The sequence below is a fragment of the Rutidosis leptorrhynchoides genome, chromosome 4 (genome assembly GCF_046630445.1).
Source record: "Rutidosis leptorrhynchoides isolate AG116_Rl617_1_P2 chromosome 4, CSIRO_AGI_Rlap_v1, whole genome shotgun sequence".
In the NCBI taxonomy this organism is placed as follows: Eukaryota; Viridiplantae; Streptophyta; class Magnoliopsida; order Asterales; family Asteraceae; genus Rutidosis; species Rutidosis leptorrhynchoides.
This window is the reverse complement of record NC_092336.1, coordinates 621,375,776-621,400,906: the sequence shown is the minus strand read 5'-3', so window position 1 is coordinate 621,400,906 and position 25,131 is coordinate 621,375,776. Positions and strand designations below refer to the sequence as shown.

The following is a 25,131-nucleotide window of genomic DNA, read 5'->3' as shown; positions in this document are numbered from 1 at the left end:
TGGACCATTCCTTCGGATTTGATCCTACGGTTTTCTCTAGAATACGTTTTAAAGCTCGGTTGGTATTTTCAACTTGTCCACTTGTTTGTGGATGATATGCGGTGGAGATTTTATGAGTTACTCCATATCTTTTAAGAACTTTCTCAAGTTGATTATTACAGAAATGAGTACCCCGATCACTTATTAAAGCTTTCGGTGTTCCAAACCTTGCAAAAAGACGTTTTAAAAAGTTGACTACAACTCGTGCATCGTTAGTTGGGAGAGCTTGTGCTTCCGCCCATTTAGATATATAATCAATGGCTACGAGTATATATAGATTATTATGAGATTTTGGAAATGGACCCATAAAGTCAATACCCCAAATGTCAAATACTTCACATACTTGGATGACATTTTGTGGCATTTCATCACGTTGACTTATTTTTCCGGCCCTTTGACATGCATCACAGGATTTGCAAAGAAGGTGTGCGTCTTTGTAAATTGTAGGCCAATAGAATCCAGCTTCATAAACTTTTCTTGCTGTTAGTTGAGGCCCATAATGCCCTCCTGTTGGTCCTGTGTGACAATGGTTTAAAATTTTACTAGCTTCATCTCCAAATACACATCGGCGTATTATTCCATCGGGACAACTTTTAAACAAATGTGGATCTTCCCAGAAATAGTGTTTTATATCACTGAAGAATTTCTTTCGTCTTTGGTACGATAATCCTTTTTCAAGGAATCCACAAACTAAGTAGTTTGCATAGTCTGCAAACCATGGGATTTCTTTATAATCTATCTTCAATAGATATTCATCAGGAAAGTTGTCTTGTATGGCCGATTCATTTAGAACTTCTAATTCGGGATTTTCAAGACGAGAAAGATGATCAGCGGCGAGATTTTCTGCTCCTCTTTTATCTCGGATTTCAATATCAAACTCTTGTAAGAGTAAGATCCAACGGATTAATCTTGGTTTAGCATCTTGTTTTGAAAATAGGTATCTAAGAGCAGAATGGTCGGTATAGACCACCGTTTTTGCTAGAACGAGATATGACCGAAATTTGTCAAAAGCAAAGACAATAGCAAGGAGTTCTTTTTCAGTAGTTGTATAGTTCGTTTGTGCTCCTTGTAACGTCTTACTAGCATAATATATAGGTTGAAATCATTTTTCAATCCTTTGTCCTAAAACGGCTCCCATTGCAAAATCACTTGCATCGCACATTAGTTCAAATGGTAGATTCCAATTTGGTGTTATCATGATTGGTGCATTAGTTAGTTTTTCTTTAAGAATATTAAAAGATTTGATACACTCATCTGAAAAGATGAATGGCGCATCCTTTTCTAGGAGTTTATTCATAGGAGTGGCAATTTTAGAAAAATCTTTTATGAAACGTCGGTAAAAACCGGCATGCCCTAGAAAACTCCTAACTCCTCTAACATTGGTGGGATGTGGAAGTTTAGCAATTACATCTACTTTAGCTTTATCCACTTCAATTCCTTCTTTTGAAATTTTATGTCCAAGAACGATGCCTTCTTTAACCATGAAATGGCATTTCTCCCAATTAAGTACTAGATTTGATTTTTCGCATCTAATTAGCATTCGTTCCAGATTAACTAGACATGATTTAAATGTATCACCGAAGACTGAAAAGTCATCCATGAATACTTCCATGCATTCTTCTATCATGTCGTGAAAAATCGCCATCATACACCTTTGAAAGGTTGCAGGGGCGTTACAAAGTCCAAATGGCATGCGTTTGTAAGCAAAAGTACCATAAGGGCACGTGAATGTGGTTTTCTCTTGGTCTTCGGGTGCTATTGGAATTTGAAAATATCCGGAAAATCCATCTAGAAAACAATAGTAACTATTTCCGGCTAATCTTTCCAACATTTGATCTATGAAAGGTAAGGGAAAGTGATCTTTTCTGGTGGCGTCATTTAATTTTCTATAATCAATACATACACGCCATCCTGTTACAGTCCTAGTAGGAATAAGCTCATTTTTCTCATTTGTAATGACAGTCATGCCACCCTTCTTAGGCACGCATTGAACTGGGCTTACCCATGGACTATCAGAGATTGGATATATTAAACCTGCATCTAGCAGTTTAATAATCTCTTTCTTAACTACATCTTGCATATTAGGATTTAGTCTTCGTTGGCGTTGCACATACGTTTTATGACCTTCTTCCATAAGGATTTTATGTGTGCAATACGAAGGACTTATTCCTTTAATATCATGAATCTTCCATGCAATGGCTGGTTTATGAGCTTTCAACACAGAAATGAGTTGTGATTTCTCATTTTCAGTAAGAGAAGACGATATTATTACAGGTAATTCAGATTCACCATGTAAATAAGCGTATTCCAAATGGTTTGGAAGTGGCTTTAACTCTAATTTCGGAGGTTCTTCTATCGATGATTTATATCGATATCTGTCTTCTTCTTTTAGCATTTGAATTTCTTCTGTTGTTGGTTCATATCCATTAGCTATAAGTGTAGCTAACATTTCAGCTTCATCAATTGGTTCATTACATTCTCCTAAAGAACATTCTCCTGTTCCTTGTAATTCTGGAAATTCTTCTAATAATTCTGCATGTGCATCTATAGTTTGAATATAATAACATGTATCATCTGCAGATTGTGGTTGTTGCATTGCTCTATCAACTGAAAAGGTAACACTCTCATCCTCTATACTTAGGGTCAGTTTCTTACCGAACACGTCTATCATTACTTTAGCCGTGTTTAAGAATGGTCTTCCTAATATGAGAGGAACTTGAGAATCTTCTTCCATGTCTAAAACAACAAAATCTACTGGAAATACTAAAGTACCAACTTTAACTAGCATGTTCTCCATTATCCCTCTAGGATATTTTACTGATCGGTCGGCTAGTTGTATACTTATTCTTGTTGGTTTCAATTCTCCAAGGTCTAGTTTAGCGTATAGTGAATACGGCATTAGATTTATACTAGCACCTAAGTCTGCCAATGCTTCTATTGAACTAAGACTACCCAGAAAACATGGAATTGTGAAACTTCCTGGATCAGATAGTTTTTCTGGTATCTTATTCAACAGCACTGCTGAACAATTTGCATTCATAGTGACAGCCGAGAGTTCTTCCATTTTCTTTCTATTCGTGATTAGATCTTTCAAGAATTTAGCATATCTTGGCATTCCTGAAATCACATCAATGAAAGGAAGATTTACATTTATCTGTTTAAACATATCCAAGAATTTGGATTGCTCGGCTTCAAGTTTTTCTTTCTTCATTTTACTCGGATAAGGAAGTGGTGGTTGGTATGGTTTAACATAAGGTTTATCCTTAACTGTGTTATCTTCATTAACCTTTTCAACTACCGGTTCTTTTTCCTTATCTTGATCAGGTTGTGGTTCTTGTGGAGTAGGAGTAGTTTCATTAGAAGTTACAGGTATTTCAGGTGGTTTAAGTGTTGTACCACTTCTTGTGGTAATAGCTTTAGCTGTTTCATTCCGGGGGTTAGCATTTGTATCACTAGGTAGACTTCCCGGTTTTCTTTCACCTATCAACCTTGCTAGGTTACTTACTTCTTGTTCCAGATTTTGAATAGAAGCTTGTTGATTTCTAAATGCTTGAGCATTTTGTTCATTGGTTTGTTTCTGAGATGTGAAAAACTGCGTTTGAGTTTCAACTAGCTTCGTCATCATATCTTCTAAATTCGGCTTTTTATCATCAGTTTGTTGTGGTGGTTTGTTTTGAAAATTCGGTCTTTGCTGATTATAAGTATTATTGGATACTTGTTGATTGCTAGGACCTTATTGGTTGTTGTATGGAATATTTCGGTTATAATTCTGGTTTTGATTGTAAATCGGTCTTGGCGGTTGATAATTATTCTGATAATTATTTCCAGGCCTTTGGTTTATGTATAAAATATTCTCTCTTTGTTCCATTGTTAATTCAATACTGAGACAATCTTTTGTCAAATGTGGTCCTCCACACTGCTCACAACTAATTCGTATTGAGTGAATATCCTTAGTCATCTTTTCCATTCGTCTTTCCACAGCATCTATCTTTGCGGAAATGGAATCTAAGTCATGGCTAGAATTGGCTCTAGCTGCTTTAGATGATCTAATGATATCTTTTTCTTGGTGCCACTCATGTGAGTGGGAAGCAGTGTTATCAATAATTTTGTAAGCATCAGTTTCGGTTTTCTTCATAATAGAACCACCAGCTGCTATATCTATATCTTTCCTTGTAGTGATGTCGCATCCTTGGTAGAATATTTGTACTATTTGACAGGTGTCTAAACCATGTTGCGGACATCCTCTTAATAACTTTCCATATCTTGTCCACGCCTCATATAGAGTTTCATTTGGTTTCTGTGTGAACGTAACAATTTCTGCTTGAAGTCTTACGGCTTTAGATGCAGGAAAGAATTGTTTAAGAAATTTGTCAATTAAAACATCCCATGTATCAATCGCCCCTTCAGGTAACGATTCCAACCAATCTTTGGCTTCTCCCTTTAAAGTCCAGGGAAATAACATGAGATATATCTGTTCATCCTCCACTTCTCGGATTTTAAATAGTGTGCAGATCCTATTAAAGGTACGTAGATGTTCATTTGGATCTTCCTTCGGCGCACCACTAAATTGGCATTGATTAGTCACCATGTGTAGAATTTGTCCTTTGATTTCATAATCTGGCGCATTAATGTCTGGATGAGTAATTGCGTGACCTTGGCCAGTGCGTTTAGCTCTCATTCGGTCTTCCATACTTAAAGGTTCCAGATTCTCCATAATTGAATTTGTTGAATCGGTATCACTAGATGATTCTGATTTAATAGTTCGTTCCTCAACAATCTCTGTTTGAATGATTGGTGGTTCCGGAGGAAAGTTTAGTGGTTCAGGATCTATGAACCGTTCCTGAATATTTTCCGGATTCTCAATTGTGAGGTCGGGTTCAAAAAATGGATTATCGGAAATTTGAACTGAAGTACTTGGTCGACTGGATGATGATTCTAAAGAAAAATCAACGGCGGTTATATTTGTTAAACGATGTCTTGATCGAGTTACAGGTGGTGAACGTACAAAAGGTGATGAACGTCTTGCTCGGTGCATTCACTGAATATCCTATTAGTTTTAAAAAGGAAAGAAAAATTATAATAAGTTATCCAATTAATAGACTTTTCTAATTTTGCCCACGTTTCGAATAGCCAAAAGATGCAGCAGAGGGGCAGGATTCGTTTGGTCTCAATATAATTGAGGACTGTTTGGCTCCAATAACCCGGTCCACGTACAAATCCAACTATTACTACGAACCAGAAAATTTTGATGTCTATTAATTTAACCACTTAAAATAAATTTTCGTAATTTTAAGAAATTTAGATAAGAAGTAGAAAAAATTCTAAGTCCTAAAAACTAGAATAGCGAGAAATAAGAGAGAAAAAGAGTTCGTCGCAAAAGGTCGAAAAAGAAAAATGGTTGAAAAATAAAAGGTGACGGAAAAATAAAAGAAACTTATAAAAACTTAAAAATACTTAACTAATTTAACCTTATTACTACAACTAACTTAAAATTATAATCGCAAATTGATATTACTAATTGGAATGATAATTGGTACATAGTAAAAGGTCTAAAAATATTAAAGCTTACAGGAAAAACTAAATCCCAAATGGAAATGACTTAAAAAGAAACTAAAACTTAAAAAGGCGTCGCAAAATTCTAAAGCACCTAAATCTTAGTCTAAAGAAAAAGCACTTAAGGAATTCTACGGCAAAGCCTAAAAATCTAGGAGTAAAAATAACTATAGCAAAAACTAAGTTTAAAATTAAATATGAGCTAAAAATATAAATATTACGCTACAACGATTAAAAAGGGACAAAATATTAAAAGAAATAAAAAGTGATAAAAAAAATACAATTTTTATTAAAATATTATTTTTATATTAATTATTTTAAAGTATTAAGTTTTAAATATAATAAAACTAATTAAAAGTAGTTAAAAATAATTAAACTAAAAACTTAATTAATAATAATAAAATCAAACTAGGTTTTATAATAATAATATATTATACTCCGCATTAAATGCAGAATTAGGGCAAATTGGTGGCCTGGTCAAACTCCTTATGCGAGTCGCATGAAATAAGCCGGAGGGTCATGCGAGTCGCATGACTGAACTGGACTGGTTCAATTGACAGGTTCAATTTGACAGGTCACGTGATTTTTAAAATTTATTTTATATTTTCAGTTTTATAATATAAGATATAAATATATAATTTAACTAAAAACTTAATAAAATATTAAAATAAAATACAAATACTTTAATATTTTGTAAATAATAAAGAAAAACTTAAAATACACTTTAAAATATATATTTTTTTTATTATATATTTTTAATTTTTAAACAAAAATATAAATTTTACAAAAACTAATTATAACTTAAAAATTAAAAAAATGGCGTTTCGCTTCGGCGAGTCCCCGGCAGCGGCGCCAAAAATACTTGATGTCGTGCGAGGTGTATATAAAATAGCTTATATTTTACTAGGAAAAACTATTAAATACGATACAATTTTACACAAGATATTTATTTATTTATAGAATGGATATACTTAAACCTTGCTACAACACTTATAGGCAGTGTACCTAATCGTACAGTAGTGTAGTTTTTAGTAAGTCCGGTTCGTTCCACAGGGAAATCTTTAAACAAAGCTCAACGCTATATTAGTTTACTTTTATAAAAATACAAACATATATATAAGTAATATTATTATTATAAAGGGGGGTTTTTACCGTTTAATGACCGGTTTGTCGATTTTAAAACTTTAGTCGCAGTTAAAACCTAATGTAAAATATTAAATAAATAAAAGACTTAAATTAAAACTTAAAGTAAATAACAATAATGAAATTGCGAATAATAAAAGTGCGATAAACTTGCGATAATTAAAAAGTACGATAATTAAAAGTGCGATTAAACAACAATAAATAAAAGTGCGATAATTAGAAGTGCAATTAAATATAAAATAAAGGAAATTAAATATGAAATAAAAGAATTATGCTTATTTAAACTTCCGTAATCATGATGTTTGACGTGTTGATTTTAGTTTTATGCTCATGGGTTAATTGTCCTTTGTCCTGGATTATTTAATATGTCCGTCTGGTTTTTGTCCATAACAGTCCATCAGTCATAAATATAAATTGCAAGTGTCCTTGTCAAATTATTATTATACCCGAAGTTAAATATTCCAACTAATTGGGGATTCGAATTGTAACAAGGTTTTAATACTTTGTTTAATGAATACACCAGGTTATCGACTGCGTGTAAACCAAGGTTTTACCACTTTGTTAACAATTACACCAATTATCCTTGAATGTAATTTCACCCCTGTTTTGATTATTCTAGTGGCTATTAATTCATTCCCGTGTCCGGTTAAATGAACGATTATTCGTACATATAAATACCCCGCCCATCGTGTCCGATCGAGTGTATATGGTAATTTATAGGGACGCCCAATTGTAAATCTTTATATTAACATTAACAAACTTTCATTTAGTTAAACAAATATAAAGCCCATTAATAGCCCATAGTCTAATTTCCACAAGTGTCGTTCTTTTGTCCAAACCCCAATTATGGTACAAAGCCCAATTACCCAATTTTAGTAATTAGCCCAACATCATGATTACTTCGTTTTAAATAAGCATAATAATAACTTAGCTACGAGACATTAATATAAAAAGGTTGAACATAACTTACAATGATTAAAAATAGCGTAGCGTTACACGGACAGAATTTCGACTTACACCCTTACAACATTCGCTAACATACCCTTATTATTAGAATTAAAATTAAAATTAAAATATAAATTATATATATATTTATATCGTATATATGAGAGAGAGATATATTTTCTTTTGTGTAAAACTCGGCAGAAAACTGGCTTTATATAGGACCTGACCAGCATTTTCACTCCATGCGACTCGCATGGATTTTGTGCCTCTGGCCATGCGAGTCGCATGGCCACCCTGGATCCAGCCAAATTGGTTTGTTTTCTTCTTGCCGACGTAATATAATAATAATATATAATATATAATTATATATAATTATATATATATTATATTATATTCTTGTGCATAGTAGACTAGATATTTTTGGTCCGTTGCGTCGGGCGTTTCTTCTTGGCTCAGGTCCCGGTTCCGGATTTTCGAACGTCCTTGCGTACAATTTAATATCTTGTACTTTGCGTTTTGAATCTTGTACTCTTGTAATTTCGAGACGTTTCTTATCAATAATTGGAACCTTTTTTATTGTCTTTTGTACTTTTGAGCTTTTTGGACCTTTTTGTCTTCAATTTGTCGAATCTGCCTTTTATCTTCTCTTTTTAAAATTTAAACGAATATCGCTTGTAAATAGAACAATTGCAACTAAAAGCTTGTCTTTCTTGAGGAATAATGCTATGAAATATATGTTCGTTTTTAGCATTATCAGGGGCAGGATTCGTTTGGTCTCAATATAATTGAGGACTGTTTGGCTCCAACAACCCGTTCCACGTACAAATCCAACTATTACTACGAACCAGAAAAATGTCAACGTCTATTAACTTAACCACTTAGATAATTTCTCTTTCCGTTTAAGAAATCTTAGATAAGAAGTAGATAAAATACTATGTCCTATAACTAGAGTGTCGAGAAATAAGGAAGAAATAGATTGCGCGTCGAAAAGTGTCGAAAAAATAAAAGGTCGAAAAATAGGCGTCGAAAAATAAAAATAAGAAAATAGCGCGAAAAATGGCGTCGCAAAATTCTAAAGCACCTAAATCTTAGTCTAAGGAATAAGCACTTAAGGGATTTTACGGCAAAGCCTAAAAAATTCTAGAAATAAAAATAACTACGCCAAAAATAAACTTAATACTAAAAATTGTAACTAGAGTCTAAAAATCTAAAGGTAATAAAACTTAAAAAAAAATTATTATTAACTATTTTTTTTTAAATTTTTTTTTTTTTTTTAAAAAAAAAAAAACTAGACCCAAACCAACCCAAAGGAAACCCACTGTTATTTATTTCAATCGAACCTCCACATCTCTATGTTTCTGTTCGGTTTTGGCTGTACAACGATGAAGGGGTGACCAAGTGAAATGATGATAATAAGGAATGTATTAGGAAAGAGATAATGATAAATGAGGTGACGTGATGATGTCTGTATCCACTCTTCACCAAAGTTACTTTTGTGACTAGAAAAATGCAATTATATGCATAGTTTTACCAACCTCCAAGACTTTTGTGTACATATGGAACTTATTAAATCCTAGTGGCCGACAGTGGGCTAACATCCCATATTTTTTTTTTTTATTATATGATGAGGAGAGGAGTAGATGAACTAATCTTAAGGAATTTTGAATGGGGTTCGATGGGATATTTTATAATTATGGAGTAATATGTGTACTGAGAGCCTCCCTACTACACTAACATTCGTACTACTTTATTTATATATTTTTATTAATGTAGACGAATTTTGAATGCTTTGGATGAGAACCAAAGTTTTGACAAATACGGAGCAACTATTTTTCTTTTAGATAAGAACGTGTGAAAACCTCCCTCAGGATGACACGTTTACGTTTTTTTTTTTCTTTTTTCTATTCCATTTTTTTAGAAAACGAAAATTTTATTTTATTAAAAGGAAAAATGAGTGAACAATAAATGGTGCCAATCAGGGATCGTAAATCCCTCTTGTTAATAGCTTTTTATGTAAGATTAATTAAATCTATGGTTTGAAAATAAACTAATAGTCTATAGTAAAAAGAATCTTACACTAGTAGTAATGAAGTGGGGTTGATGAGAACAAGACGTCCAAATGGTAATTGGACCCACCCGAGTTGTTTTCACATTTAGGTACCCTCTAAAATTATTACTTGTAAACTTTATTTCACACTAAATATTTATACAAAATGCTCGTACATTTTATATCTAGTTGTAGAACAAACTTTTTTTTTTTTTTTTTTTCTGTTGAAGCACAACGTCAAAGAAAATGAGTAAGATATTTTTGGTAGGCAAGTAAGGATTAGGACCCCTTGCTTTTGCTTTTAGTGGTCACAACAAAAACAAAGAACACGAATTTCTACTAGCTCACTATTTTGATTGATTAAATTTGCACAGTGACCACCAAATAGTGAATTAACATAGTTTTTTTTTTTTTTTTTTTTTTTTTTTTACGTACTATATTCGATCCCCGGCAGCGGCGCCAAAAACTTGATGTCGTAGCGTGGGGTTACGAAATATACTATATTATTATTACGAAATGCGACGAAATATTACACAAGTTTTATATATTTATCGAGTGAGATATACCTAAACCGTGCTACAACACTTATAGGCAGTGTACCTAATCGTAGAGTAGTGTAGTTTTTAGTAAGTCCGGTTCGTTCCACAGGGAGCTAGTGAAGTTCAACGCTATATTTATTTTAAATATATTTGTACAAAAATAAAAATATATAAATATATATATATACAAGTAGTATTATTATTGTTAAAATGGGGGTTTTACCGTTTAGTGACCGGTTTGTCGATTTTAAATAAAGCGTAAAAATAAATGACGATAAAATAAATTACAGAATTTAAATTGCGATAAAGTAAATGACAGAAAATAAAATGACAGTAAATAAAATTATAGTAAATAAAAGTACGGTAAAAAAATACAATAAAACAATTATGCTTATTTAAACTTCCATAATCATGATGTTTGACTTTTTGATTTTAATTTAGTCCAATGGGTTAATTGTCCTTTGCCCTGGAGTATTTGAAACCTATATGGTTTTTGTCCAAAATAGTTCATCGGTCATAATTATAAATTGCTCGGCAAATTAGCCCTATTCCCGAAGTCAAATATTCCAACTAATTAGGGATCCGAACTGTAACAAGGTCTTAATACTTTGTTAACAATTACCCCAAGTGCCCTTGAATGTAATCCACCCCTGTTTTATTGGTCCATGAATATTAATTTACCCACTTGGCCATAGTGAATAATAAATTACCCAACCCAAATAATTAATTAAACGATTGTAAAGGATGTCGAATAAACGTCACTAAATAGGACATCCATAACCATTTAATAATTTATTCAGATTAATTAATTTGAAGATAGGTTCGACAGGCTCCCCTGAGTTGTCACCCAATTTAGACAATACCCCCCATCTATTAATTGTCCATGGTCCAAAGTTCACAAGTGTCGGTCTTTTGTCCATATCCTAATTATGGTACAAAGTCAAATAGTCCCGTCTTAATTTAGTCCAACATCACGATTACTTCGGTATTAAATAAGCATAATAACGGCTTAGCTACTAGACATTAAATTAAAAAGGAAAGACATAACTTACCGTGGGTATTAATATCGTAGTATTAGACGGGCAGAGTTCTGACTTAAAACTCGTAAATTATTTGTACCATAACTAAATTATTATTATTAAACTTTAAATTAAAATTAAAATTTATATTATAAATATATATTACATAATTCGGTTTACAGAGAAATAGAAAGAGAGATTGAAAAATGGGATTAAAAAGGGGTGTCCTTAAATCGATGAATTGCAAAGCCTTTTATAGGCGAAATGAAAATTTGAATTTTCATTTACGACCCCTGAACTATGCTCAATTAACAACTTTTTATTATTTAATATTATTCTTATTATGAATTATTTAAATATTATATTTTATTCTTGTGCATAGTTGACTCGTAATTTTTACACCGTTGCGTCGAGCGTTGAGAGTTGACTCATGTCCCTGTTCCGGATTTTCGAACGTCCTTTCGTACTATTTTATATCGTGTACTTTGCGTTTTGTAACTCGTACTCTTGTCATTTTTAGACGTTCTTCATCAATAATTTGAACCTTTTTGATTGTATCTTGTACTTTTGAGCTTTTTGGACCTTTGCGTCTTCAAATCTTCATTTTCTCCTTTTGTCTTCGCACTTATTTAAAATAAACGAATATTACTCGAAAATGGAACAATTGCAACTAAAATCTTGTCTTTCTTGGGGAATAATGCTATAAAATATATGTTCCTTTTTAGCCTTATCATAACCGTTCCTAGGAATTTGTCAATGAAATTGACAAGCAAGGATTTATTGCCCGTCATGTGTCGAGAATAATCGGAATCGATATACTAAACACAGACGTTGAAACCCTGTAAATGTTAATTTCCTAGAGTTTAGGTACCCAAAGTTTCTTGGGTCCTCTACGGTTAGTACCATCAACAAACTTTGGATCAACAATGAGATAATCACGTAAAGCATCATGCAATTTAGACAATAAAGCATCATTCAAAACCACATTACATGAAGCATCATACGCAATATCAAGTTTTACATCATTATCAGAAGTCTTAACACACAACTTATTCCATGTAGATGTTTTGTTCACAGAAGAAAATTGAAATACATGTGATGACTTCCTAGGTCGACTAGCAGATTTCTTTAGTTTGTTTGCTACTTTTTTAGTCGTTGACTTAGGAACCCATACAGACTTGTAAGCCAAATTTGAATTATGACCTGTGACACGGAAAACACTTCTGTTAGTTAGATGTCCAAACTTTTCAGTTGACACATGAGATGATTGATTTTGAAAAATTTCTAATTTGATTTTACGTTCCTTTGCATCATACTCACTCAAATCAGGTATAGGACTCGTGTGTTGTTTAGACTTGACTGATTTCTTTAAAAGACTCCTTTAATTTATTTGACATTGAAATCACAGGAATCTTTTCAGTTGACACAGAACCATCTTGAGAATGAATTTTCTTGACAACAAATTGTGTTGAAGGTGCGACTTTTGAAATGCATTTACCAAATTGAGAACGTAGAGGATTTTTAAGAATAGTAATGGGTTTTGCATCCTTAGATGTTGTTGTTCCCTTCCCTTTCTTAGTAATCCCACCAACACATTCAGACACATTGGTTTCAACAGTAGATGGTTGTGTAAGTGTGTTAACCTGTTTTAGTTGAATTATCTTTTGTTTTAAGCTTTTAATCTCAAGACATAATTCCTCAGCAGAAACTATCACTTCACCTTCCTTAAAATCATATGTACATTCTTTCTTAGGAAGTGGAGGCAATTTATCACACAAAGCAAGCATTTGTTCTAATGATTTGCACTTAAGTTACAATTCAACATTTTCCTTTTCCAGTACATCTACTATACGTTTCAAGTTTCGTACAGCAGGTATCTCGCATAAAATTCATTCAAAGGATCAATTGTTGCATTAAAGTCTATCAAGTTTTCAACAATTAGTTCTTCTGGAGGTTCTACCTTTACATCTAAAGAATTTTGACCTAGGGATTCTGTCTCAAAGAAGACAGTTAGTTCATGTGTTAGGTCTTCACAGAAAACATTATCAGAATCAGAACATGCAGGTAAGCCCAGTAGAATTGGTTTCACATCAAAAGTTGGTTCATCAAACACTTCATCTATGTTGATAATACTAGAACTAGGGTTGTTAAACACTTCATTCTCAAGTATTAAAATGTATTTCTCTAGCATGAGTGTAAGAATATAAACCAATCTACGTGTAGGCACATAATTAGCACATTGCACATTCTTTTCAGTTTCAACAAGTTCCTTCAAGAAATCAGGATTTGATTTACCCATTTTAGCATTAATTTTTTCATACATTAAGCTAATTTGATGGTATTTTTTAGATTTTCAATTAACAATAATATCATCAAAATCAGCATCAGAAGCATGCACAAAATGAGATGGTAAACCAGCTTGAAAATAATCAGAATGATATAATCCTGGAATCTTTTTGGAAGCATCGTCTAAAATCTTAGGATCTTCATAACCCAACCCCCACTTTTCACCATGAATCGTTTTTGGTCTATTCATGAAAATTGTTTGCTTTGAAAATTCTATACCAATGATAGCTTTAGATTGTTCTGTTCGATAGAGTTTTTCCTCATATCTAGCAAGTTGAGCTTTTATTTGAAAAGACTCTTGTGACAATGAAGAAATTTCAGTGTTCTTCTCAATTACGGTGTCTTCCAATTGAATAATTTCTTATTTAGCTTTGAAAGTGTGGATTCATGTTGATTTTTCAAATCAGAAAGATCTTTTTCTAAGAATTGAACTTTTTCCAAAAGTCGTTCTGATTTTAGATGATAATCTGTCTTTTTAAGATCTTCCAACTCAGTTTCCGTAGAGTTGAGTTGGACATTCAATCTTTGCAATTCCGATTGTAATTTAGATGAAGATGGTCTGGTCTCAATAAGTTTGATTTTATCTTTTAAAACCTTGTTTTCAGATTTTAAACCTTTGACTTCTTTTGACATTGAGACCACATTTTTCATCAAATTATTTTGCATTTTTATAAAATCAGGTGAGATTTCAGTTGATTTTACCTCGTCATCATCATCAGATGTTGAGTCAGAATTCTTCATTGCTTCCTTTACTTTGATGAGCTTAGTCACATTGCAAACATTTGCATGTTCCACCTCTGAATCTGAATCATCAATCCAGTTAAACCAAGTATCATCAACCGGTTTCAGCTCTCCCCCAGTTTCTACAATCTTTGCCATCAACATTTTCTTCTTGTAGTAAGCTGCATCCTTCTTCTTAGGCATCTTGCATTCACGAGAGTAACGACCAGCTTTGCCACAATTGATACAGATTGAATCATCTTTCTTGGAGTCATCAGCACATTGTTGTTTTGATTGATCAGCTTTCTTGTAGTAAGAGAAAGAAGATGAGTTCTTACGTTGATTGCTTGATTTGCCTTTAAACTTGTGTTTGTTCAAGACTTTTGTGAACATGGCTGCCATCTTGACCAATTCAAGGTGAGAATCATCAACATCAGAAAGATTCAACTCTTCAGAATCAGTTGATTCTTCAACAAGCATTTTCTTAGATAAGCTTTTGGAAGTAGAAAATGATTTACTCTTCTTTTTAGCAATTAGGGCAAGTGGATCGCCCGGAGAAGACTCTTTCCTTCCTCTTTGAAGTTTAGACACTTCAGGTTGATAATGCGTAAGAACTCCAACAAGCTCATGAATAGTCATCTTGTCAATCCCTTTGGTAGATCGAACAATGGTTCCATAAGGAAGCCAATCAACATTGAGCTTTTTGAGGAATTTCATGTTGACTTCAGCGTTTACTTTTATAATCTTGTACCTTTTCAACTCATTGAGAACACCATTAAAACAACGGTAGGTATCCTTAAGTTGTTTTCTAGTTCCTGCTAGAAATCCTCATAAAATCCCAGAGCCTTATTCAATTTAGTAACATCTGACATGTCATAACCTTCTTGCTGTCGTTTGATCTCCTCCCATATGTCTTTTGCTATAGTGTTGCTATCAACATTTTCAAACAATTTATACGGGATAGCTTGCATAACAATGTTCTTTGCCTCTATGTCACCCTAAGCTCTCTCACGTCTATCACCAGAAAGTTCATAGACTGGAATTGGCATACCAGTATCCGGATGATAATCTACAACTGCACCATCTCTCAGAGAAGCCATATGTACTTTTCTTTCTCACCCTTGTAGTCTATGTACTGAGTGATACGATGAAGCCACTGAGTGTACTTGCCATCAAACAACTCTGGAGGTCGGAAATCTGATCCAATGATCAAAGTATCTTGAGTAGACATCTTGAAATTGAGGTAGATTCGGTAAAGATTCAGTATTACACAAGTCTAGGTTAAAGGTTCACAACAATCTAACAAAAATGTCAGATTCGGTATCTGGTTCGGTACTGTAGCAGATTCGGTAAATGGTTCGGTAGTGTAGCAGATTCGGTAAATTAGATTCTGTATCAAAAACTGATCAGTAACATAAGTAACACACACAGATTCAATATGGATTCGGTAACCACAAGATTTGAAGCCCTAGATCACTTAAAACCAATGAATTAAGTGATACTGAGATCTTGATTCGGTATTTCACTCGGTAGTCAAATTCTGTAAACTTTTGAATGCAAACACAATCCAATTCCTTTGAATTAGATTCGGTAACCTTGCTGCACAAGGAAACAAGTTAGTAACACACAGAATATCAAAGATACCGAATGTATTGGATACCGAATGTCAACTGTAGCAGTTGACAATGCCAAGTCTAAGTATAGAAACTTAGAAATTTAATCGAATCCTTTCTCAAACCATACCAATTAGCCGCGTATGATCAAACCAAATGTGATAGAATCACAAACACACCTCATTATGCAACACTTAACACGAATTATCAACTTTGAATCAGACTCGGTATGGCAGTTACGATACCAAATGTTGATCAAATCTTCAAAACTTGAAGAATTGAAGAAATTAAACCATCAGAAATGTGATTTAACACCTCACGATCACAACTGAAACCTCAAATATTTACTAAAATACAGAATCAAGCTGTATTTGATCAATACCGAGAGTTTTAGCCACGAACTCTAAAAATTAACTTGATTCTTCATAATTGATGTTAAAAAGCTGTAGTGATGATCGAAAATCTTTCTAATCAACCTAATACACCTTCATTGAACTTATCACACAAATATGAACGTCAGATTATCAGATTCGAATATACCGAATCTGATTCAATCTATCGAGAGCGTACATATTCTGTAATCTTCAATCTCTGGATCGATATAGTGATGTAGAATCACTCCCTGGAAGCTCTGATACCAAATGATAGGTCAGATCATGTTGAGATTGGAAGATGTGATAAGTTAGAATGAGATTCGGTAAGTAAGAAGGAGACTCGGTATGAGAGAGAATCAATAAGATTTACATTCCACAGCTTCTATAACTCATTTACAATACAATGGCTATTTAATTAGGACTACATAGGTTCCTTATATAGCCCTCTTCTAAGGAACCTTCATTTAAGCATATTTCACATTAATACTATACAACTTCGGGGTCCTAACACATATGGTATTAAATTTTGATTATTGAGTAATTTTATACTACCAGTATTTGTTTGCACATCTGTGGCTCAAATTTTGGTAATTATATTTGCTGCTAAAAATATAATTTTAATTTTCCTGTTAGTAATGTTTGATATTAGTGATTTTTTTTGTATAATTATGTTTTATGATTTGTATACCTTAATTGCAGCTCTATCTAACATAATACACATGAAAAATGTCTACCGAAACCGCTGTAAATTTACTTGGTACACAGTTTCAATCAATTTATGTGGATGAACTTTCAGACGCAAACGATCAAGACAATCCTACAGTGGAGAGCAAAGAAAGACACTGTTATGTTACCGTCCAGGGTCCATTGGTGTATGTGGATTTTACGATCCCTAAAGCAAATATTTGGGTATACTTAAATTACGTTTCTTTTCTTTAAATTGACATTTTGCATTTCATTGATGATAATATATGTAATAAGTGATATATATCTAATGTATGTCTTTAGTATATTTCAATTATATTTGAAAAAAATATGATAAATAATTAATGATCTATTTGTTCGTTAAACATAAGTGTTGTTTACCATATATATTACATGTAAGTTAGTGTAATAGTCAACATATATCTTGGATGCCGCTTATGTTTCGGATATCTTCCTTTACTTTAAATTAATACTTTCTATTTTTTTTATCCAACGCCTTCCAAGAGAGTTGAATACAATTCCACAGCTGAAACATGGAAAGAAAATCCGATGCATTGACATGTTCGGAGTTAGTTGGACCTGGAAGCTTATCAATGAAAATAAAAAGGAAACAAGAAATTGGCTGCGTCAGGAGGATGGGTGACTTATCTGAAAACTCATGATCTGAACAAAGGTGACGACTGCAGTTTTATTTATGACCTGGATAGTGATCACTTTGAACAAATATAAGCTCATACTTAAGTTCTTTTGTTTTAGATAAGTATTTTTTGAACTAATTATTGTGATCGATGTTGAACATCTTCTGTATATAAGTAACGTAATATGTGTCGTTGTTATTAGAAACAATATAATCTTTATTTTCTACATTTCTACTTTTTTGCTGCTTCTAAATCATTTATACTTTAATGATAAGTTTGTAAGTATCGAATAGCTAATTTCATTACGTTTTGTTACTTTCATTCATACCTCTTCATTCATCAAACTTATTTATACTTTAATGATCAGTTTGTAAGTATCAAAATTAACAAACTTTATTATGCTTTGTTACTTTCATTCATCAAACATTTTTTGCTAACATTATTGAATAACTGTGTATCTAAATCTTTTTGTATTGCTAAAGATTAAAATAGCTCAAGAAATAAGTTTTAATTGGACTGAGGTTATAAAACAAACAGCCCAAAAAATAGCCCAAACTACAATTACAACCTGTCATTTCATTTCCCACCAACCTTCTTCTTACCCATTCGTGCACATTTGAAACCACCGATCGCTTTTTTTGTCTTCTTTTCTTCCACGAACAACAAGTAAGTTTTTTGTTTTTTTTAACTTCCATTTTACTCATGTTCCCCAAATTATTCGTTAATTGCTCTATGCAAAACATTGTAGTATACTTGAAACTTCTCAAACATTCATAACAGATCTGTATTGGCATTCTTCTTAAACATAAACAATCTAATATTTCACCCTAATCTAATATTTCACCCTATTACATGCAATAATGTTTGGTGCTATGCAATCATATCCCTTATTTATTGAACTAATTTTTGTACACAAAATTTCATTTGATTAAAAATTTGCATCAACAGATAATTAGGGCTTTTTTATAACTTATTGATTGTTGTATTATTGCTGCTAATATTGATTGTTGTTTTCAGTAAATTCATTTTCTATTTGAAATAGCAATAGTTAATTTATAGTTTCAAACTTGCAATCTGAAGTATTATACATTGATGGCAAAGAAACATATCTCCCATCTTAGTGTACATACAAAAATTAATGTGTATTAAATTATGCCAACTTTGCTATTTGTTCCATGTGGTGTATTATATTATGTCAACTTTTGTATTCATTTCATGTAGTATATGTATTGAATACCAATTTTGTTCAGAAAAATATGTACCATAAATACCATATGATTTTGTGTAAAATAAGTAAATCAATTAGAATACCAAAAATATGAAATTGATATCTTTTAGTTGCAACTTCAATCAAGTTTCTGTTGTATATACTGACATTCTATTACACATGTTCAGATTCTTCGTAACAACTTCTTCTTGCAAATCGCTAATATCGAATATATAAGTTTCTGTTATTCTTTTTATTTACAATAATTAGTTAATTTTATGTTCAATTCTAAACATTCTATATACTCAAGGCTTAATCTATAGGATGATGAAGCATCATATGATAACTGTCACATACATTTAAATGTCACTGCTACTTCTGCAATAATTATAAAACCATAATCTTAAACAGGAATTCAAACACTATTGTTCCTTCATTGGTTCGTAAGCCTTCTTTTATTACCATAGTAGAGTCAAAAGAAGCCAATACTCAGGTACGAATGTAATATATTATATTTCAATTCATAACAGATTCAATACTATCATCAATTCATGTTCTGTTATATTGTTTATTAAAGAACTATATTTCTTTACAGGCCTTTGTAGACTAATAGGTTAAATCTCAGTACACAAACTTTGTTCTTAAAGGCCCAATTTGGATTCGCACACCAAATGGATTATGTGCTTATGTTGGAATTGAATGGGTTGGTGATCAACTTTGCTTTGGTCCAGGATGGTCCAGATTTTTATCAGGATTAAAGTTGGAAACAAATGACATACTGTGTTTCACAGTAATTGATCCTCACACTTTTGAGGTTATCATGTTTGGTGGAAATGATGATTGCCAAAAAGATGTTCATGCCGATCAAGATCCTATGTATATCCAATGCTTATTGGACGAAGATTGCAAATAAATGGTACTTCATAATTTTATCTTTGTCTATCTTTTTATAATAATCTATTTATATCTTTGGACATTTATATCTATGTATTGTTTTTAAATATATAGAAATTAAATAATTAAATATTTATTTAATTCATTACGTATGTTAATTGCAGAGGCTTCCACATAAATGGATTCTAAACCAATCAACAAAATATCCACCACAACATGTTATTTGGATAACAACTGTTCACAGTTTTTGCTGTAGGGTTAGCCTTACAACTAATGGCAACAAAGTCTCTTTCAGTTTTTGTTGGTCTGATATTCTGCAACAACTTAAAGTATATCCCCTAGATTTGATGATTTTCAAGAGAATTGATGTTAACACTTTAGATGTATCCGTTTACTGCCCAAACTGTGTCGAAAGGAGCACGACATCATCTATCCACGATCAGTACCATAATTATATTGGTGCTCATCTAAAAACCAATGTCGATAACTACCATCAACAAATAATGCGGCCAATGATCAATAGTGTTCCAGATCAAGCACAGGATGCATCACAAAATGTTCCAGTTAATGCCAGTCCAACAACCAATCAGCCTCTTCAATTCACAATTTCGATCAAAAAGGCAAAATGTTTGGTAAATAACTACTAAAGCTATATTACTACTCACATTAATTTTTTGCTTATGTCAAATTACATCTATATATTTTGTGGTTGTTGTTTCTTACAAAGGTTATCCGTTTAAATATTACTTCTTTTTTACAACACATCGTATTCCTAAAGAAATGAATTCACTACCTGTCGTGTCAAGTGGGTCGACTGTAAATGTGATAAATCTGGATGGAAGCTCAAGTTGAAGGAAGTAAGAAGAAGAGAAAGTATGCTATTTCTGCAGGGTGGAGTCAATTGCAACAAAAATACAGCTTGAATGATGGAGATAAATGCATTGTCACATACAATCAAGACCAGCAAAATTTCAATGTCAAGAAGATCAAAAGATCCACAAAAGCTTATAATGTTCATGCGCAATCATAACTTTTACCCTCTAAATTTATATATGATTCAAACACTAACAAATAAGCAGACACAACTAACGAGCACTTAAAATCGGGTAATTATAGCACTTCAATGTAAGTATTCTTATCAAATTCGTCCCAAGAGAGCGGTCTAAGTCGGATATTTGAAACTATCAATTATCCTAGAGGTTGTTTGATTGGGGGTTTCGATTGATATTGACTAACAACTAAAACTTGCACAATTAAACAAACATAACTTAACAAGTAAACAAGTAGCAAGAAACAAGTAGCAAAGTATTAAGACTTCAATCAAATTAACTAAGACGTGTTCACTTATCAAATCCTCTCTATGCTTGGCTTGCCCCGTTTTGCCCATTTTATTATCTCTTTAGTTGTTGAATTATTAAATGTTTAGCATCACTACTAAACCTCAAATCAAATGACACTCTGCGAATTCACATAAGCATTGTATTCTAAGATCGAGTTAAGCATGATTTGGTCATTGAGATTGAGCTTGGGTTGAAATCACTTAAAACCCTCAACTATCGAAATCACTTAAGATAATCGGCACTACTATGTTGACTAAAGGCCAATTGAAAACCAACCAAGATACAGAACACAATCACTTGCAATTCCTAAGCTAGTTATCTAGATAACCTAAGGTGTTGAAGTACATATTGATTCACTTCTCAAATCACTAAGAGAGCTACTCAACATATGTAATCAAAGTCAAGCCTAAAACAAACTCATAGCAATGGATCTTTAGCCAACTCAGCAAAACTCTATCATGTGATTCATTCAAACAACAATATTCAATTAATTTGGGGCAAACACTAGCATTAGAGATTCATATATAAGCAAACACAAGAGATTTAGCCAATCATAGCTAAAATTAAACTAATCATAAGCATAGAAATGTAAACAATCATCATCTTCAAACTATTACAAGTAAATGATGCAAAGTATGTAAAGTAAAGTTAAGATTACAACCCAAAATGTAAAGAAGATGAAGATCTAAACTAAACAATGACGAATCTTGAGCAAGCTTCCTTGAATCCTTCCTTAAACACCAACGGATTATGAAATTGGGGTTTTGTATATAAAATTCGGACCCTAAGAAGCTGCTCTCTAAAGATGCATATGAAAAATGACCTAATCTCGTTCCTTTTATAGTGCTGAAAATCTGGGCTGAAAAAGTGACAGGAGCACCGCTTTAGGTTCAGGAGCGGCGCTTTTGGATTTAATGAGGAGCGGCGCTTTTGATGTAGAACGACGCTTTTAGCTCAAATCAGGGACGACGCTTCTGTTAGAGGAGCGACGCTTTTGGCTGAATAAGAGCGGCACTTTTGCTATAGGAACGGCGCTTTTGCTCACTGATGAAGAATGGTGCTGAAATGTGCCCAAGAACGTCGCTTTTGCAGATGTTGCGGCATTTTTTCTCCTGAGGAGCGGCGCTCTTGATTGAGGAGCGGCGCTTTTAGAGCTGATTCTGCACTTTTCATTTTCTTAGCCAATTTTACCCAAGATTTGGTCAATTATACACCAAATCAACTCCTTAGATTACTATTTAGCTCAATATCACACAAAATAGGCTCCAAGATAGTCAAAACTGAAAAAGTGAGGGATATATCGCGAAATAAAACATATATAAATGGACCGATATCAGCTTAATTTGGATCTTCATTTAAGAACAATATATATTTTGTAAAACAATTTACTTAACAAATGTAATGCCTGTAACAATATATCTAACATGTCTGAACATGCAGTTAGACAGTTTATCCTTGATCAAAATGGTATAAATTAGTTAATTAACAATGTAAATTATCAAGATAGTTGGACATGCATATATTGGGCTAATTATCCAGTTTAAGAATGGATAATATATACGTATATATTAGTTAATTAACAATGTAAATTCATGATCAAAATGGTATAAATTTTACATTAAATGGTGTAACCATTTGTAACCATTCATGGCACCTGTTCACCAAAAAATGTAACCATTCATGAAGATTCATCGAGTATGACCATTCATCTTAATTAATCAACTATATAAACAAAATTTAAAAAAACAAATCCCAAGAACACACCAACCACCTAAGAAGTTACAAAAAATCTTCAAACTCAAAAAACAAATATACTGAAAATGGATGTTGATGAAATGAATATTCTCGAACATCTTCCACAAGAAATGATTATTGAGATATTGTCAAGAGTTGGTAGTTCATCATGCGTTCAACTATTCTCGGCAAAAACCGCCTGCAAATCATTCTTGATGTTCTTTAAGGATCCTTTGGTTGTTAAAAGGATATCCTTAGATAATTACTCGGCGGTTCCTTGGGGAAATACCATGGTCTCATTTTACAATCGTTGTCTTGTTTCGGGTAATCCTCAAGCCATTTTTCAGTTAGGTTTACATCTCTACTTTGACGCTAAAGACATCCAGTTAGGGCTTCAAAAAATAAAGGAAGATACTAACCATAAAATTTTAGATTCAGTTTATGTCTATGGCTTAATCATGTTTGCCTCTAACCAAAATGAGGCAAAGAATATCGGATTGGAAATGCTAAATCAAATATTTTCAGCAAGAAGCTTAGATTTAGTAGTTGCAGTTAGAAGAAAGGTTTTCGCTATGTTGCGAGACTTATGGAAAACAAACCGCCATCAATTCACTGACCTAGCAACGCATTGCCCTTTGACTCGACATAAACCCTATCTTCCAAACTGACACGTCTTTGAATTATACCTGCCGATACAAGAATGCATGTCATGCTTTTGGTCCTTTGAGTTAACTATTTAGAAAGATCATTTTGGTTATAACTAGATCGATTTTATTATTATTTTCAGTTTGTAAGTTAGGGCACCGTAATCATCTTCTGTTAGTCCAAATTTTGTTAATCTCATTGCCCTAATGAAATGATGTAAGTTGTTTATGAAATAGTGTAAGTTATGTTTATGTAATAGTTAATTGGTATAACCATTTGTGGTATGTATTCGATAAAATGACATGTAAAACGACTAAGAAAAACGATTTACAAATTCGGTCGCGGACCACAAACCTAGTTATACTTCATAAAAAGTATTTTTCTCTAATTTTTTTCTTAGAAAAACATAATTTACATTAAACGAATTTAAAGATCGATATATACAACCAATAATTTATCGAGATTATAAACTAGCAAAACAAACATACTTCATTTGTTTGGTTTTGGTTAAGACGGGAATTGGGGTTTCTATTCGAGCGTGTTACGTGTTAGTGTATTTCAATTGGTTAGAGATAGAAATAGATATCCAATTCGATGGATATCCGCCCGATCCGATCTACCAAAAGTTGATATGGATGACCTAACACCGGATTCAATTGATATCGACATGGATGGTGATATTAGTGGATCAGATATATGTAAAAATTTGTAAACTACGAATGAACTTTTTTTTCGAAATAATTATAATTAAATGGAAGATGCTAATGATGGTTTGTCATAAAGAAATTTGTACATGTATATTTTGATTGTACATTTTAAATAACTACTACTTTCATAAAAAACTATCATTTAACTTACAAATGTACTACTATTATTGCATTAAAAACTTTTTAATGATAACATTTAAGGTTGTCATTAACATTTTCCTAATTAAATATATAAGTATAAATATTTAATAGAATTGACATCAGTTATATGTTGCTTGTCTATTAAAAACTTATATATTAATTATGTTAGATACGGAGTATATGTTTATCTTACTTTTAAGGTTTCAATATAATTATACGCAACTAAAAAATATTAATAAATATACAATCAACGCTTTTAAATTTAATTTAATAAATCTATTATTGACTTTTAGTTGTACAAATTAGTAAAAATATGACTTTCTTTTGTTAAATGATTAATGACCATCACTTTTTGATTGTACAAAGTAAGATACCACTTACAATTGTACAAATTTTAGAAATTTATATATATATATATATATATATATATATATATATATATATATATATATATATATATATATATATATATATATATATATATATATATATATATATAACCATCCATTAACCCGCTTAATTTGACGGATATGAAATTGATGGATGGTTGAAATAAAATGGATATGGATATTGATTAAAAAATTAAATGAATATAGATGTGGATATAATATCAACCGATTAATATCTGATTTATTGTCATTCCTAATTGTTGTACAGCGAGTGTGTGATGTTGTATTAGTTTGTATTGGTCTATTTAGTTCATTGTTGTATTGGTGCATCCTATCTTATCCTACTATACATTAAAAGAGAGTTTTTATTAGCTAATAAATCTTTCCAAAACT

At 32.2% G+C, this 25,131-nt stretch overlaps 1 protein-coding gene across 1 annotated transcript; it reads left to right on the top strand.

Moving 5' to 3' along the window:
* The first annotated feature begins 22,942 nt into the window (after positions 1-22,942).
* LOC139843072 (putative F-box protein At1g67623) lies at positions 22,943-23,524 on the top strand. The gene has a single exon (XM_071833151.1). It carries the CDS (start codon positions 22,943-22,945, stop codon positions 23,522-23,524), a length of 582 nt encoding a protein of 193 aa, XP_071689252.1.
* The last annotated feature ends 1,607 nt before the right edge of the window (positions 23,525-25,131 follow it).

Coding starts and splice junctions, on each gene's coding strand:
- LOC139843072 (XM_071833151.1), top strand. CDS start 22,943: ATGGATGTTGATGAAATGAATATTCTCGAACATCTTCCACAAGAAATG.